Source organism: Lipotes vexillifer, unplaced genomic scaffold, assembly GCF_000442215.2.
Source record: "Lipotes vexillifer unplaced genomic scaffold, Lipotes_vexillifer_v1.1 scaffold907, whole genome shotgun sequence".
In the NCBI taxonomy this organism is placed as follows: Eukaryota; Metazoa; Chordata; class Mammalia; order Artiodactyla; family Lipotidae; genus Lipotes; species Lipotes vexillifer.
Window position 1 is genome coordinate 140,086 of NW_006795956.1, and position 17,266 is coordinate 157,351.

At 37.5% G+C, this 17,266-nt stretch overlaps 1 protein-coding gene across 2 annotated transcripts in view; it reads left to right on the forward strand.

The window, feature by feature from the left end:
- The window catches only part of GPD2 (glycerol-3-phosphate dehydrogenase 2), a 132,249-nt gene that overhangs the window by 20,143 nt on the left and 94,840 nt on the right, over nucleotides 1-17,266 (forward strand). Inside the window, exon 2 of one of the 2 annotated variants that reach the window (XM_007467986.1) lies at nucleotides 15,985-16,094. In XM_007467986.1, the coding sequence (XP_007468048.1) occupies nucleotides 15,993-16,094 (102 nt within the window). In that variant the 5' untranslated portion in view covers nucleotides 15,985-15,992. Of the gene's footprint in view, nucleotides 1-15,975; nucleotides 16,095-17,266 lie in introns of those variants that run through there. The other variant, XM_007467987.1, reaches the window with a different exon arrangement.

The following is a 17,266-nucleotide window of genomic DNA, read 5'->3' on the forward strand; positions in this document are numbered from 1 at the left end:
TGCTCTTCAGTCTCCAGCAGGGGGAAAATTAAGAAATAAAATGGGGAGAGGCTAGGCATCCTCAAGATTCAAACCCATAAATATAAATAACTGTAATTAATCATATGCAGTCTCTCTTGTCTGTTACCTCTATGCTCACTGTGTCAGTAAGTTTCACACAGCTCTTTAGCGCCCTGCCTGTGTGGTTGGTGGGGAATGTTCTGAGTGCCTCAGCTTGTTGAGATGTGACCTAGGGTTCTTTTCCAATATGAGTTCAAAATCAGTTCAAGATATCATGAGTTGCTGGGGGGGAAAGTCACCTGCAACGTACCCTAGCCCAAGGGGGAATAGAAGTATAAAGAAGACCTCTGCTGTTGGCATTTGAGAGGCTCTCTCAGTTGACACTCTGTTCTTTGTTACCAGCTTGTTAGACTGAATGGGCTGGAACAGTCTTTCAAGTGTGTAAGTTCAGCAGACATTTATATTCAAGATTATCTCTGAAGTGTTTGTTTTCTTATTACAGCATCCTATTTTTGATTGTGGTTTACATTTTTTTTACTATTTTCTCATATGATTTATTAACTCTTCCTCTCTCTCCCCCCATTACGTCCTTTTTTCATACTTTTATCTACTCATTATGAACAGGGCTAATGGCGTCCTTAAGAAAAAGCAACTGCTTTTACTCTTATTTCCTTGGAAAGCATCCTCTACGCTGTAGCTAGGGTCGATCTTCTTTCCTCCCTCCCTCTGTATAAATTCCATTGTGTCATCACACTGATAAGGACCTTCCACTGATTTTCTATCTCTATCTTGTCAGAATAAACACCTTGCTAGAAGGAAGTCATACGTGACTTGGCACGTGTCTGGCTCTCTGACCTGATCTGGAACCCACTGCCCACATGATTCACTGTGCTGCCCCTACAGTGTCCAGTGGAAGCCAGGCGTACACCTGCTGTGTGTCTTTGTATGCCTGTCCCCTCTGTGTAGAAGGCCCTTCTCTTAGATCCCTGTGTGGCTGGCTTTTCCTCCTCAATTACGTTTGTGCCAAATAACCTGCATGGACTTTCTATCTAAAGCAGATCCCTCCTACCCGCAGTCACTCTGCAACCTAATTTTGTTCTTCGTAGCACTTGTCAGTTTTAAAGTACTCAATTTTAAAATTTGTTTATAGGTTTATTTTTTGTTTCCCCCAATCCATGAGAGCAGAGAAATTGCCAGCCCCTAGAACAATGCTGAGGATATAGCAGACCTTCAGTCAATCCGAGTTGAATCCATGTTGTAGGAATGAATGCTTCTCTTTTCATCTTCCTTAGTTGGGTAGTTCCTTCAGGGATACCTCCCTGAGTTTTGTTGAACTGTTGCTTTCATTATTTTCTTAGAGTGTACAATTTTAATCTCTCCCTCACCAATGGTAAGTGCATTTTTCATAAACCAGTTTCCAACAATGAATTTTGAAGTTTTTTAAGAGTGGCAGATAGCTTCTTTTTTGGCCCTTTTATCTGTCATCTTTTCCTTAAATCCAAGAGAGCACAGAAAAAAGGTTCTAGTTGTTTCTAGAGCAGAAGCATACAGCTTTGCCATATTTTTTTTCATATATGTAATGTGAATTTGTTCAGATGAGGCAGAAATGAAATAAGAATTTTCTTTTTCTTATCTTGGACTATGTGCTTGTATCTGGCTTGAAATTTTTAATCTTCATCGGAGACCTGTGTAGTTTGTTTCATCCACGCCGTGTACCATAAACTTCTGGTAAGACATTATCTGGTAAGATCCACTGACCTAGAACAAAGGAAGGAAGGGGGAAAAAGGCCCTTGAATAAATACAGCCAGAATGTTGAAAATCCAAAAGCTAGAATGCTAATGAGTTTCTCCTTTTGCCTTGCTCAGAGTTATTTATTTGTTTTTTGGTTTTTTTTGTGGTACGCGGGCGTCTCACTGTTGTGGCCTCTCCTGTTGCAGAGCACAGGCTCCGGACGCGCAGGCTCAGCGGCCATGGCTCACGGGCCCAGCCACTCCGCGGCATGTGGGATCCTCCCGGACCAGGGCATGACCCCGTGTCCCCTGCATCAGCAGGCAGACTCTCAACCACTGCACCACCAGGGAAACCCTATTTATTTGTGTTTTAAACACAGTTTTAGCTAAGTTGGCTCTCACTTTTCTGACCACAGTGGCAACAAGTTAGAAGTGATCTGGAGAGCCCAAAGATCAAAAGGGAAAATTACCATCAGCCCGATAGTTTGAAGAACCAGGAAAACTTTATAAAGCAGATACAGGAAGAATTCAAATGGGAACAGTGTGGTTTGGAGCCACTGAGTAAAGAGGTAATAGTATTCAACTGTTCCTGAAGACATTACCCTAGCAGCATAGTCTAATGTATATAAGGATGGCTCCAAGTCATCAATAATTGAATTCCTGGTTAATATTTTTAAGAAGACAAAGTGTGATTTGTATTTTTGAAATATTTAAATTCAAAATAGTTTAGACTTTAAAAAGAAAAAAACTATAAACTCCATTCAAGTGTAAGCTCTTAGAAGGCAGGGATTTTTGTTATGTTTGTTCTCAGTTGTATGTTTAGTGCCTGGCATATGTTAAATGATTAGTAAGTAATTATTGAATGAAAGAATGAATGCAAGCCTTAATCATCCAATATTGCTAAATAAATAGGATATTAAGGTAATACCAAGTTTAGTGCAGAAGGTTTTTTTTTTCCCCCCTGCCCCTATTGAATGAAGAAAAACCATAAAATAATACAAATTTAAAGTTAAAATAGATTTGGACATTTTCAAAGATGCTTCATTTATAGGTGGAGTGAAGATCAGCAAATTCAAATGATTTGCCTGAAATCACAAAGCAAGTTAGTAGCATAGATGGAATTACAAGGCGAGTCTCCTTAATCTCTCCTTCTAGAATACCCACTGGTGATTTTCTTTTTTACTATGGTATTTCAAGAATTAAAAGAATATAGAGGTTTTTGGTGTGTGTGTACTTTGTTTGGGGGGTGACAGTTTTAGCAAGAATATTGAGTAGAACCCTTGATCTTCACCTGTGCATGCTATTTCAATTTTAGACTGTCAGATGCTAGGGTATTAGCTGTGTAATGTTGGTACACAGTATCTCATGCACAGTGACTAGACTTGTTTATAGTCTAGTACTTGAAAGCTTTCCACTTAGGGTGTGTGCCCATCCTTTTAAGGAAGAAAAGAAAAATCTAAAAAGGAGAGGCTTGGAGAGGATGCCTCATTCAAGTGGGGAGAATAAGATCTTATGACCAAGCCTGTTTTAGCCAAGATGACTGAGATGGAAATACAGCTTTGTTTATTACTTTTGCATAGGTGAAGACCCTACTATCTTTTCTTCTCCTTTCTGAGGGGCCAGGGGATGGAGCATTTACAAACTGTTGTGTGATATGTAGTCCATAATTTTGAAAGAAATTTTTGTTAGAAATATGAATTACTGCAGTCTTTCTCTCCTGTTGTCTGATTCTTATTTCCTTAAGGGTGAGACATTTTTAGGGAGTGTCATCACTAAGCTAAATAATATAAAATAATGATTATTTTGTTGCAGTACATCTTAGATTTTCTTTGCATCTATGCTTTTTGTGTGTAATTTGACCCTTCGTTGATAGTTAGATTTATACATGCGATGGATTATTAGATATGTAGGGGAGTGAATTTTAAATGCAAATTTCAGCAGGCTATAGGGGAAAAGTGGTCACAGAATGTAAAAAGTGGTTAGCTTTATTTCCTGGGGATCTTCTCCAGCTCAAGGAAGCAGAATAAATGGTCTCCCCGCCCCATATACTTTTTGGTCTCTGTTATAACTCCCAACGATGTCTTATGCATTAATAGAGCTGTAATAGAGCTGTAATTAAATTTAGAACTTTTTTATTTACAATGTAAGTAAATTAAATTAACTGAAATTATTGTGCTATAACTAATTATCATAAAAATTATATCATAGTTTTTTATGAGCCCAGATTTCATGAACTATCTTCAACAAGTATTTCCTAAAATGCATTTTTAATGACATATATAATGCAATTGCTACTGGAACTTTTGAAAGAATTGGTACATTTTCCTTGTATTTGGTGATAAAGATAACGAATAAAGCTGAGTTAACTCAATTGGCATCAGCATTTTGAAGTAAAAAAAAAAAGTCAGTTTTTCAAAGTTTTGTTTCTGCTTATAACATTCTAAGGCAGATTCTCAAACCTTCTACATCTGTGCTATTCAAAAAAAAGAGATTTTGGAAAAATGATCTTGTCTCTTTAAGATTTTTTGGAGCCTTAAAAAAATCCCTATATTTAGTAGTTTTTCCTAATTCATAATGCCATATTTCTTAAAAATATATGATATTGGATAACAACAAAACAGATCTCTGATTAAGATCCAGGCAAATAGAAGCTTAATTATCTTAAACACTTCCTTTTCTGAACATGCTAAATTAATTGAAATTTTCTTAGGGTATATTTCTTTTGACTAAAGTTCATTATCCTCTATATGTGTTAAAAACCTTTTCATTCGATTCACAGTGCCTGCGCACTATTTTATAGCACCTAAACCCTTTTTATATAATGAAGTAGGTGTTTTCTTATGGAACATTTTAGGGTGTGTAGTCAACAGCCATGATTGTTATTACTTTAGAAGGGTTTGTTATGTTTATAATAAATCCGGAGGAGAGGCTTGATATATTTTAGTGTAAAGGCAGATATTTTGAGCTCTGTTATTTGATTTTCAGTTTATTCTATAACAAAGTAAAGGGTTTTTTCTTGTCTTAATTACTGAAGTAGACTCTATAACAGAATGTAAAATCTAAAAAAAGGCGGTTTATGCTGCTAGAAGAATGTGAACCATTTGCCTAACCCAACAATAGGGTTAGTAAAGGGGCAGAAAGACTGCAAGAAGCCGAGGACTGGGACTTACCTGGTGGCGCAGTGGTTAAGAATCCGCCTGCCAATGTAGGGGACACGGGTTCAATCCCTGGTCCCGGAAGATCTCACATGCCGCGGAGCAACTAAACCCGTGCGCCACAACTACTGAGCCTGTGCTATAGAGCCTGCGAGCCACAGCTACTGAGCCTGTGTGCCACAACTACTGAAGCCCGCGTGCCTAGAGCCCGTGCTCTGCGACAAGAGAAGCCCGCGAACCGCACCAAAGAGTGGCCTCCGCTCGCCACAACTAGAGAAAGCAAAGAAGACCCAACGCAACCAAAACAAACAAAAAATCACTAGTGTGGTCTGTTTGCCTAAAGAATTATTTTTGCGTGTAATTCACTGGTAACATTTCTTCTTCTTCAAGACAGAATTAAAGCTTTTTTCATTGTCTGCTGTATTCTTTTTAAGTGAGGCATTTCTTATTAGTTGATACATAAATGCAAGTTTATTATTTCATAGTTGACATGCTATCCACTCAATTCCTTAACCTGACTTGTGTCTTTATAAGGGGTGGGCATTTTGGGGAAGGAATGCTCCAGAATTTCTCTTATAAGGGGCATTTTATTTTATGCCTCTCAGGATTACCTTAAATTACATATGGTAAACAAAGAAGGCAGACATATATTTTTATGGAAAATCACTGATAGGATTTTACAACTTTAAACAAAAACCCATTAACATATCTAAGATGATAGAGAATATATATTAATTTCAGTTTTAAAATGATTTTAAAATGGAAAACAAGTTCACCTGCATGAACTAATTATAGTTCTTCATGATTTTTAATAGCAATTCTATGGAGAGCAAATACAGTGGAAATCATTCCATTATGAATTAAACTATGATCATTTGCATTTAATGAATATAAATCTATTATTAGCTGAGATGGGCTTCATTGATTTCCTGTAATTCTAGAGTGAACCTTATGAAAATAAGAGAAAAGGGTCAAATCTGTGACTTTATAGTATTGGTATGCATTTTAGAAATGGCAGAAAACATAAATACATAATATGGAAGTTGCCTTGGCAACCCTATTTATTTTTTTAAAATTGAGTCTTACATAATAAATGACAGAGTGTGAGCATGTATCCTCTTGTTCCTCTGGGACCTTCTTCCCTTTTGATACGTTTTCATTTTGGAGGACTTTGTGAAGTAAATGCTTTAATTGGTAGTGGCATTGCGTATTAAATTAAAAAAACCAAAAATTACACCAAAAGAATTCATGTGATAATGTTTGAGTTGCATTTTTATAAACAGATAGAGGCTTCTACTGGCTCATTTTAAATGGTTGACTTTATTGTCTCCTCTTTTTTTGGGGGGGGTGTGCCTTGTACTTACATTTCTTAAAGTCTGATTTGAACCTCTGAAACCAGCGCAGCCCTTTTCTGTGCCAACTCCTTCTGTCAAGCTTCCAGGCACCTGCTGTCCTTTGAGCCTGAGGGATGGTCCTGGGTAACCTCTCTCTCAGTCATCTGTAGCTGTGTGTTGTGTTTGTTCTAAAATGATATAATTGACCTAAAGGTGCCCCAGAGTGACTAGTAGGAATCATTTCCAAAGTACCTTCTGGCTTGAAGCTACGTGGACCAATACAAATACAGTGTTTGTCTTCTTTCATTTTCTCTTTGTTGCCCGATTCTGTCTCGCTTTTGTCTTTCTTAAAATACTCTCCAGTCACTGAGTTTTTTTTTTCCATCTTTTGGGTTGGGCCCTTCTGGCAAGAGATTTCCTGGGGAAATTGATTGGAAATGGAACCTGCCCTTCCCTGAAGCAGTCTGGCTTTTGGATAGGGTGTGAAAGACAGGGACCAAGCTAGGGTTTGGATGCTGTGCCAGCCATGTATGATTACGTTGCCTGAGCTTCCTCATCAGCCACAGGCCAAAATTTTGGACATCCAGAGTCTGCGGACTCATTACATTTATAAGTTTTGTGCTGACTTTTGCATGGTTCTTTCATTTATCTTGTTTTTCAGGAGAATGCTTTTCTCAATGATTTCAGAAAAATCTTTTTGTTTGTCGTTTGATATCCTGTTCAGTGTATGTATTTTTTACAACTGTAGGCTGTAAATTGTTATCATTGTTATTATGGTGTTTGTGGTTTAGGGAAAAATATATATGTATGTATGCATGTGTATGTGTATATATATATATACATATATATATACATATATATATATATACACACACACACACACACACACACACACAATAGAGGAAGGACTAGGGAAGGTGAAGACACTTTTAAGTGTCTCCTGTTTTTTCAGGATTTGATACATTCAGTTATTTCCATTGGGATAATCTTTTGTGGATAACCCTTAGGTCCATTTTCTATCGGGACTTGGTTTAAATCCTTTTCAAAAATGTTTAAAGCAACTGAAAAAAGAATGATTCACTTTCAGTTTATGGACTAGGGCTCCTCTCTGTTTGCAGAGAACAGGCTGATGGGCCTCTGATGTTGACTGTTTTGTTCATTTATGTCTGACAGCTTTCAAAAAGCATGCTTGAGGGCTCACTCTGTGTTTCTGTAGGGATCACATGCTGCTGTGTAAGATGTATGTGTGCAGAAGTTCCTCTCTGCTTGGCTGGGGAGGATGCGTTTGTAGGCAGAGCGCTTATCATTCTCCCCTCTATAAAGTCAACCTGGGGAAACAGGCAGCAGTACTTGGTGTGCTTTGATCAGTACTTGTTTGTGTAAGCACTTTATCAGGCTTAGGCTTGGTGTGCCTAAACTGTGATGTTCTTTCTTATAGGAAAGTATGCATAACATTTGCTGTCACATCAATTGGAAGAATAAAGGGTTTGCTTTGTTGAAACGTGCCTAGTTCAAAGCTCCCCCAACTAGTTAAAACTAGTTGGGTGGGAAGGTGCTTTTGTGTTCACTCCCTGTTCTTCCATTTTGCTGTGAACTTGCTGTCAAGTTCCATGACTTTCTGGGTAGGACTTCCTCTGATGAGGCCCTGCACCCTTATTTAGTAAGATTCATGCAATTTTCTCCCTTAAGTCACTGAATTTGTGTGCAGGTGGATCTTGAGGCCCTGCACTCTGACTTGTGCCATCTGTGGGTTTGACGGAGTGTCATGACTCAAAATAGATGAGGGGGAGGCTTTCCATGCACAGCCACAAGGAGGGTGGCTGCGCAACTGAAGTGTAAGGAGCGTCTTCCTACCTTTGGACCTGCGTCTGCTTAGGTAAAGGGCTGAGTGAAGCTACATCTAGGTCACATTCTGGGAGTTTTATGTTTTAAATGCCTTGTTCATCTTGGGTTCTCAGTGTAGGTGATCAGAGGGTCATGGAATGCCTTTATATCTTGCTAGAGAACACATGTTCCAGGGACAAGGCTTGTGGTTGAAATGACTCTTCTGAAAATGATCTTTGAGCTATCCTCCTTCCTCCCCAGCACCCACACTGATAATTCTTGTGAGAGATGGAAAGAAAGATGTTTGCATCTGTGCTGGCATAAGACTCAAAACCCTGAGAAGTCTCAATTTTTCTTAAATTAATGGAGAGCAGGGAGGTTAAAATGGAAATAGCTGTTTCTATGCAAGAGATCAGAGGATAGGAGAGTTTTTGTAGAAGTGAAGGGATCCTTCCACAGAGGAGTGATAAATCTATTTGGATAGATTTTTATTTATGCTGAATTAAGAGAGAAGCTAGGACTGCAAGACAGGGAGAGGAGTTTGAGGACTCTATTTTGAGAATTCCGGGGCCAGGAAGTGTGCTTTTGTTCTGGAATAAATTTGCTTGTGAGTAGTTGCCAAGGGGAACCCCAGCCGTTTCCAGTGGGTGGTTATTTCTTGTTTTAAATTCTCAAGTGTGTGGTTAAGTCATCTAAATGCATGATTTAACTGTTAGCGTAGCCTTACCAATGAGTAGGAGGACGGCAGAAGTGGTGAGCGCTCAGGAACTATTTAAGATAGGGTCTGAGCGGTTGTCTTCATTGTTGAAGTCACTCTATCTATAATGAGAGTCCTAAAAGGACAGCCAAGAATCCTGTGGAGCCAGATAAGTTGCAGGGTTAGCTAGAAGCATGGGTCAGCAAACTTTGAGAAGTGGCAAGTCCAGTTTTTGTTTTGCTGGCAATAAGTACATTTTACTGTGAGCAGGTATATCTGTCAGTTTTAGGCAGAAAATTCCGCACACCATAGCTTTAGCTATGACGACTCTTGTGAGTTTAAGACCCTCCTATCTCTATGTTTGCTGTTTTCTCTCTGTAGGTGTTCTGTCAAGATCTTAAATATTTTTGCTTCCAAATGAACTCCCCTTCTCCCTTAAACTTGCTTCTCTTTCTGATTCTTAATGTTGTAATGTTGGGGCAAATCCCCAGTTACCCAGGCTAAAGCCCCTTATGACCTTCAGTCTCTTCCTGTTTCCTTCTGTAATCACTTGTCAGATTCTGTAATGGTCTCTAATTGAGTGCTGTCATTAGAGATTTCTGCAAAGCATCAATGTCTGCGTTAGTACTTTTCAGTGTTGTCCTAAACCAGGCTTTTGTCTTCTCATGTGGGGACTATTTTATTGCCTTCCAGTTGGTCCCTCAGTCTTCATCATAAGCTTCAACACCAAAATCTACTTGAACATTCTTCATAAGTCATGAGATGAAGCAGCTTGCTTCCTTCATCTGGAATCTCAGCTCTCATGGCCAACAGAATATCATAGAAAAATATCTTATTTCACATGTACAGAATGTTCTTATCTCTTGCCCTGGACTTCTTTTTAAACCTCATTTTCAAATGAACATCATCTCCAGCCAAACCAGATAACAACTTGCATGCCTCCTGAACATTACCATGATGTTCTCTTTCTCCTCCAAATCTTTCTCAATCCAGACCTGCCTGTACTCACTCCCCTCCAAATCCTTTTCTCCTCAAGAGGCTTTTCAAGTATCCTGTCTTCTGAAACCTTCTTTAATTCTTTTAGTGAGAATTAATCTTTTTCACTGCAATGATAGAGTACCTTGTTTTCATTTCTATCAGAGCATGTATGTGTATATATGTTTGTGTGTATGTTGTTGTTTTTTTTTTCCTATTTTGTTTGTCATTACCATGTGTTTAGAGCATACAGGATGAGCTGAAGCATAAATTCACTGTGCCATCTTGACTGGATAGTCACCGACTTTTTTTTTCAATTTGATATTGACATGGTTTAGTAAATAATGTCATTTAACAGCCTGCTTTATTTATAAACCCTTCCAGCCCTTCCACTCATTTTGAGGGAACCCAAGTCACAGAAATTCAGGTGAAGCATAATCACTGTCCATTTAGTGATTCCTTTCTTTCTTTGAGGGCATGATAACTCAGTGCTTGAATTAGAATAGAACAAAGGAGAAATAGCATCTTAGTTTTATTCTGCGCTATATCTTCTGGTTGATGAAAATGGTTATCAGATAGTGCTTTACCATGATTCCCTATCTCCACTTTGAGCTATTACTTTCTTTTGGCTGTAATTTAAATGTTTTTTTTTTCCAGGTTTATTGAGATAAAATTGACACATAACATTGTATTAGTTTAAGACGTAAAACATAATGATTATATAACATTATAATGATTATATAATGATTATATAACATAAAACATAATGATTATATAACATATATAACATTATATATATGTATATATATATAAAATGAAATGATTATCATAGTAAGTTTAGTTAACATCCATCACCTCACGTAGTTCTGATTTCTTCTCCTTGTGATGAGCACTTTGAAGATATCTTCTCTTAGCAACTGCTGTACATTACATCCCCAGAACTTATTTATCTTATAACTGAAAGTTTGTACATTCTGACAACCTTCACCCATTTCTCTCACCTCCCACCCTCTGTCTCTGGCAACCACCAATTTCTTCTCTGTTTCTGTGAGTTGGGGTTTTTTAGATTCTACACGTAAGTAAGATCATACTGTATTTGTCTTTCCCTGTGTGTCTTATTTCACTTAGCATAATGCCCTCAAGTTTCATCCATATTATTGCATATAGCAGGGTTTCCTTCTTTTTTCATCATTGAATAATATTCCTCTGTGTGTGTGTGTATGTGTTTGTGTGTGTGTGTGTGTGTGTGTGTGTGTGTGTGTATCACATTTTCTTTATCAATTTATCCATTGATGGACACCTAGATTGTTTCCATGTCTTGGCTATTACAAATAATGCTGGAATGAACATGGGGGTACAGAGAGTTCCTTGAGATAGTGATCTTGTTTCTTTTGTATATACACCCAGAAGTGGAATTGCTGGATTATATGGTGGTTCTGTTTTTAATTTTTTGAGGAACCTCCATACTGTTTTCACATAGTGGCTACATTAATTACATCCCCATCAACAGTGCAAAAGGGTTCCATTTTCTCTACATCCTTGCCAACACTTACCTCATTGTGTGTGTGTGTGTGTGTGGGTGACGTGGTATCTCATTGTGATTTTGATGTGCATTTCCCTGATGATTATTGATGTTGAGCACCTTTTCATGTACCTATTGGCTATTTGTATGTCTTCTTTGGAAAAATGTCTACTTAGTCATTCTGCCTGTTTTTAAAGTGAAATTTTTTTTTGCTATTGAGTTGTATGAATTCTTTATATATTTTGGGTATTAACCCTTTATTAAATATATGATTTGCAAATATTTTATTCCATTCATTAGGTTGCCTTTTCATTTTGTTAATGGTTTTCTTTGCTGTACAGAAGCTTTTTAGTTTGATGTAGTCCCACTCATTTTTTTTTTTTTTTTGCTTTTGTTGTCTTTGCTTTTAGTATCAAATTAAAAAAAAAAATCATCACCAAGACCAATGTTAAGGAGCTTACCCTCTATGCTTTATTCTAGGAGTTTTATGGTTTCAGGTCTTAACATTTAAGTCTTTAATCCATTTTAAGTTGATTTTTTTGTATGGTGTAAGAAAGTGGTCTAGTTTCATTCTTTTGCATGAGGCTGGTCCAGTTTTCTCATCACCGTTTATTGAAGAGACCGTCATTTTTCCAATGTATATTGTTGGCTCCTTTGTTGAAAATTAATTGACCATGTATGCATGGGTTTATTTCCGGGCTCTCTATTCTCTTCTGTTTATCTATGTATCTGTGTTTATGGCAGTATCATATTGTTTTAATTATGATAGCTTTGTAATATAGTTTGAAGTCAGGAATTGAGATGCCTCCAGCTTTGTTCTTCTTTCTCAAGATTGCTTTGGCTATTCAGGGTCTTCTGTCTATCGGAGTATTAATAACATTCAGTGTAGCACAACTAGTTATAAGACAGTTATAAGACAGACTTTGATATTTAATCCTCCAAATTGATTGTAAACCCCTTGAGAGCAGTTGATAAACTCACAGATATATTTAGTTGACTAACTTTGTTTAAGGTTTTATTTAGTTGCCTGGTGTTCTCCTTGCAAGAATTAGAGGGCTGGCATTGGTCTGTGCAAATGCAGGAGCCAGTCCTGAGTCAATGTATATGTGATTTATTCACAGGCTATTTAACATAGACATCAGTCTATGATAACTAAGCTAATTTTATTTTTAGTTGATTTTTCTACCTCCGGTTTCCTTTTCTACCTCTGGTTTTCTCTTCTACCTCTGACTTTCTCATACTTTTAGTTGCAAAAGGTAAAGATTTATTGACATTTTTATTCCCAGTCTTTGCTAACTTCCTGGTTGCAGCTTTTATGTAGAAGGAAGCAATCTTTTCCTCTTTGTCATCATCGTGAAAACTTTTTTCCTTATAATGGAATGTAAGTGGGTATAAGTAGTTCACAGCACATAGTTTAACATTAATCTGGTTTTACATTTCTTTCTGTCAACATTAGAACAAAGTTTTTACATCATCTGGCAGAAGCTTACTAGCAGATATTTTGTCAGAGTCTTCCTCATTGCCTTAGAGAAACCTAATGCCGAGGGACTGTACACTTTGGGTGACTGCTTGTGAATAGGGCTTTCTTTTGGGAGTAGTAGCATAATATGGTGTGGCTCTTGGGGAGAGGTTGGCTTTTCAGAGCAAAGGCAGGGCAGAGCCACCTAGTGATTAGGAGCAAAGACTAAGCTGTGGCTTTGTCACTTACTAGGGAATGACCTAGGACAAATCCCCTACTCTCTTTGAACTGCAAGTGCCTCTTTTATGAAATTAGGATGTTGTGAGGGTGATATGAGCTGATATATATAAAGAATTAAAAGCATGGTACCCATTACCTAGCAAATAACTCAATAAATGTTAACTATTGTCATTATAACATTATGATGGTGATGATCATTATCATCATCATCTTGGGAGAGTCAGGTGAAGCCGACTGATTCTGTGCTTTTGTAAGAGTGATTTATTCATTACAAACAGCTAGATTATCTTGTGGATAAATTTGATCACAATAGAAATAATAATATTTAAGCATAGGTTATTTTATGAAAATACTGAAAAAAGAAACTTTATTATAGCCAATATTATCAATAACTCTGCAAAATAATATGTCAATGCAGTTCTTCCATCGTATTTGTGGCTCACTGAGAAAACGCATGAAGATATCCTCCTTAGCAAGTTTTGGTTTCAGGAAAATCAAATTGAGGCAATATAATAAGGTGAGCAGGGAATGTAGGGAGCTACACAACTGGAAAGACTAGCTCCAAACTTAACTGGCTGAATGAACACCTCTGCTGAGACACTTTATGACTGTGTTGTATAACATCCCTCAGTTAGCTATATTGATGTGTAGTGTCCTTTGTGAGGTCATCAATAACATTATCAACAAGACAGAAGCAATGATACTGAGCTAAAGTCAACCACCTACAAAACTCACATCCAAGGGCCTGCCAGGCTGCTATCTATTTGGGGTGGGCACAGGCATTGTTTAGGTAATTAGAACTAGGTCTCTATTCTCTGTCTCTAATTGTCAGGGAAGCCCAGTTAGCCAGGGGATAGCATGCTGTCTCCGGGCTGCTAGGGTTGCTGTTGTGCGATAGGCAGCCATATGAACATCTATAGCAGTACTAGGAATGGTGATGCTGAGCCGTGACAAAGGGGTGCCTTCCAAGTTGGCTCAATTGCTGTTTTTGCCATCAGAACAGTTGTGGACGTTAGGTTTTTCTTAGGGTTGACTGAATGATGAATGGAAGCCCCAGCCAACATACACCAACTCTTTTGCATAACTTGGGAGAGAGGGGATGGTTGATGCAGAGAAGGGATGGGAAAGAAGAGACCTCCAGCAGTAAAGAACATACGCATGTGAAATATTTTTCTGGTGAGAATCTTAAAAATAAAGATGAGTCTTAGAATTTAGGAGTTTGTCAGAAAAGAATGAGATCAGAAGAAAAATAAACTTTTAAGAAATGCCAGCTTTTATTTTAGTATATAATTTATAGTATTCCAAAATGGATTTTCTGTAGAGTCATAGTTGCCAACTGCACTTGAAATTCTTTGATTTAGGATAGTTATGCTAATAGATTCTATTCAGTCAACATGAACTCAAACTTTTTTTTTTTAATATATAAATTTATTTATTTATTTTTGGCTGTGTTGGGTCTGCATTGCTGCACGTGGGCTTCCTCTAGTTATGGCGAGTGGGGGCTACTTTTCGTTGCGGTGTGCGGGCTTCTCACTGCAGTGGCTTCTCTTGTTGTGGAGCACGGGCTCTAGGCGCGCGGGCTTTGGTAGTTGCGGCACATGGGCTCAGTAGTTATGGCTCGCGGGCTCTAGAGCGCAGGCTCAGTAGTTGTGGCGCACGGGCTGAGTTGCTCCGCGGCATGTGGGATCTTCCCAGACCAGGGATCGAACCCGTGTCCCTTGCATTGGCAGGTGGATTCTTAACCACTGTGCAACCAGGGAAGTCCCTGAACTCAAACATTTTAACTGTATCGTAATTTACGTTGAGATACTATATGTTTTTTACTATCCTAGGTTAAAGTTGACTTCATATTAAATAATTTGAGTTGTGAGATATCTGTAAAGCATAAGATATGTTGTCCAGACAGGTCAGAACTCCACCCATTCAGGAAAGTAGGGTAGTGGCTTCCCTGTAACACTTGGGTGTGCCAGCTGCTTTTGTAAGTGAAAGACTTAGGCAGGTCAAATTGCTAAATATCAACTCCAAGTTAGAATTGTTTTTAGGTGATCACACAGTGTTATTGTTTTTTTTTGTTTTTTTTTTTTTGTTTATCAGAATAAAAGGGAGTAAGATGTTTTTCGTTGGAATTTTTATTTTTTATTTATTTTATTTATTTATTTTTTTGGCTTCTGAAGAAGTTAGACTATTTAAGTCCTCAAAAAAAAAAATTAAGAAATTCCATCAATCCAATAGTGGAATTTTTTTTTTTTTTAACAAGTGAGAAGAAAGAAAGTCAAGAGCTAACACAGTACAAGACTTTATTTAGAAATATACAGTGAGCACGAAGGAGTGCTTGATCTGGAGGGTTTCCCCTTGAAATTTTGGTGCCATGCAACTCTGGCTAGAAGAAACCTTTTTTTTTTTTTTTTTAAGTTCCCTTAATGAAAGGAATTATAGCAGTGTTATATCTGTCATTTTGTAGAAGGATCATGGCATGGTTTTCTTTTACTTTTTATCTGTAAAGTGTAGACTCTTCCAGGGATAGAAATGTAAATGTGTTGGCTTTTGGTTTTAGTGAGAGCTTTATTCTGAAGGGAAAAACTCAGGAAGGGAGTTGTTACCAGAGTGGAATTCAACACTTGCCAAAGAACCCAAAGCAGGCATGAGGTTCATTGTCCTGTTGAGTGACAGAAGACTTCCACCAGTTCTTTTTGTGGAGGGGATTAGTGGTTGAACAAATTTGCAAGTACAGCATGCAGTTTTGTCAGGTACACATTTCTTTTCACAGCTCTCTTGACTTTATACTATGTAAATAACCTCAGTTGTCTCTGAATTTTTCTTTCTTTCATTCCTATTGGATGGTCATTTTATAAAGTCAGTTTCTTGGTTTTTTTGTGTATTGTTTTTGAATTGTGGTATACAAATTGGTATGTTAACAAATTCCTTATTGTGTGTTTTCTTTTCTAGTTTAACATAATTTCATAATCTAGGCAGTCTCTTTTTGTTATTGGATTATTATGTGATAAAAATCCCAAATAACCTTTTTGTTTCTTTTTTTGTCTCTGTAGGCTAAGAAATGGCATTTCAAAAGGCAGTGAAAGGGACTATTCTTGTTGGAGGAGGTGCTCTTGCAACTGTTCTAGGCCTTTCTCAGTTTGCTTATTACAAAAGGAAGCAAGTAAGTAACTGTACCTGTATTGATTATAATATGAAACAAATCTGTTAAAGAACTGTGTATGGGGCGTGTGTAGGCTAATGGTATTGTTTAGAAATTACTGTCTCAGCTTGATCTGAAAAAGACACTAATTTAGAATACTGCCTTAATGATCCTTGAGAACTGTGTATATCTCATTTTTTAAAAAGTAAATTTCTTTGTCAGAAAGCATTATATTATTTAGCCTCTGTTTTGGCTCTTTGGTTTTAAAAGACTGCTTCATTTTAGAGTGCCAGGGTTTATTCATTTATACTTTCCTTGTCTAATTCATCCAAATGTCTGGATACCTTCTATGTTCCTGCCAAGAGTTTGTCTTATTAGAAGGCAGGCAGCTGAGAAAGGAAATGGAAAAGAAAGAGCCTATACAAAAGACTCAACTCGGAATCTTGGGTTTATTTCTGAAAGGTTTAGTTACTTATGTAGTATTATTACTTTATATTGGGGGAAATTTTTAGTGGGAGAAAGCTATGAAAATGAGACTGGTATGAAGTTTCCAAATAATTTAAAGTGTTCAGTTTATTTTCATTTTGGTTTTTTTTTCCCCTTTGCACTACAACTATGCCTTCCCATAGTTCAAATTGATGCCAGGAAATAACTTTGGTGAATGGTTTTGTTCTTTGCAGGCTTGGAATACTAACCTCAGTAGTTAGTATTAATCTCCTGTTCCCCCTTCCCTATGTCATTAAGGCATTTTGTGATACTAGTTGGTTGGTGCATTCCCAATTCAAAGATGGAGGTGAAGGAATTTGGGAAGCTATTTGTAGCTGGGCTATCTATGAACTACTTACATCCTACATTTTTGTGAGAACCTTTAAGACCTGCCTAGGCTGTCTTGTACATGTTGTTTCTGTTTCTTTGTGCTACATGGTGGCGGAGCCAGCCATGTTGCTTGGAGTCCCATGTCCTGAATGGGAAATACCACATTAAAAGCACATATTAAGAAGAATCAATTTGCTGGCTTATAAATAAAAAAGAAGCTAATTTCTAGTGCTACCTCCTAAAGGTGGACGATATTGAACAGGTTGTGCTGTTTTTTTTCATTCTTAACTGTGAGCACATTACTCTTAAGGTTTCCCTAGGTATACACGTTGCAGGTATTACTGACTCGCTGTTGAAGCTCATTCTCACCTGCTGAA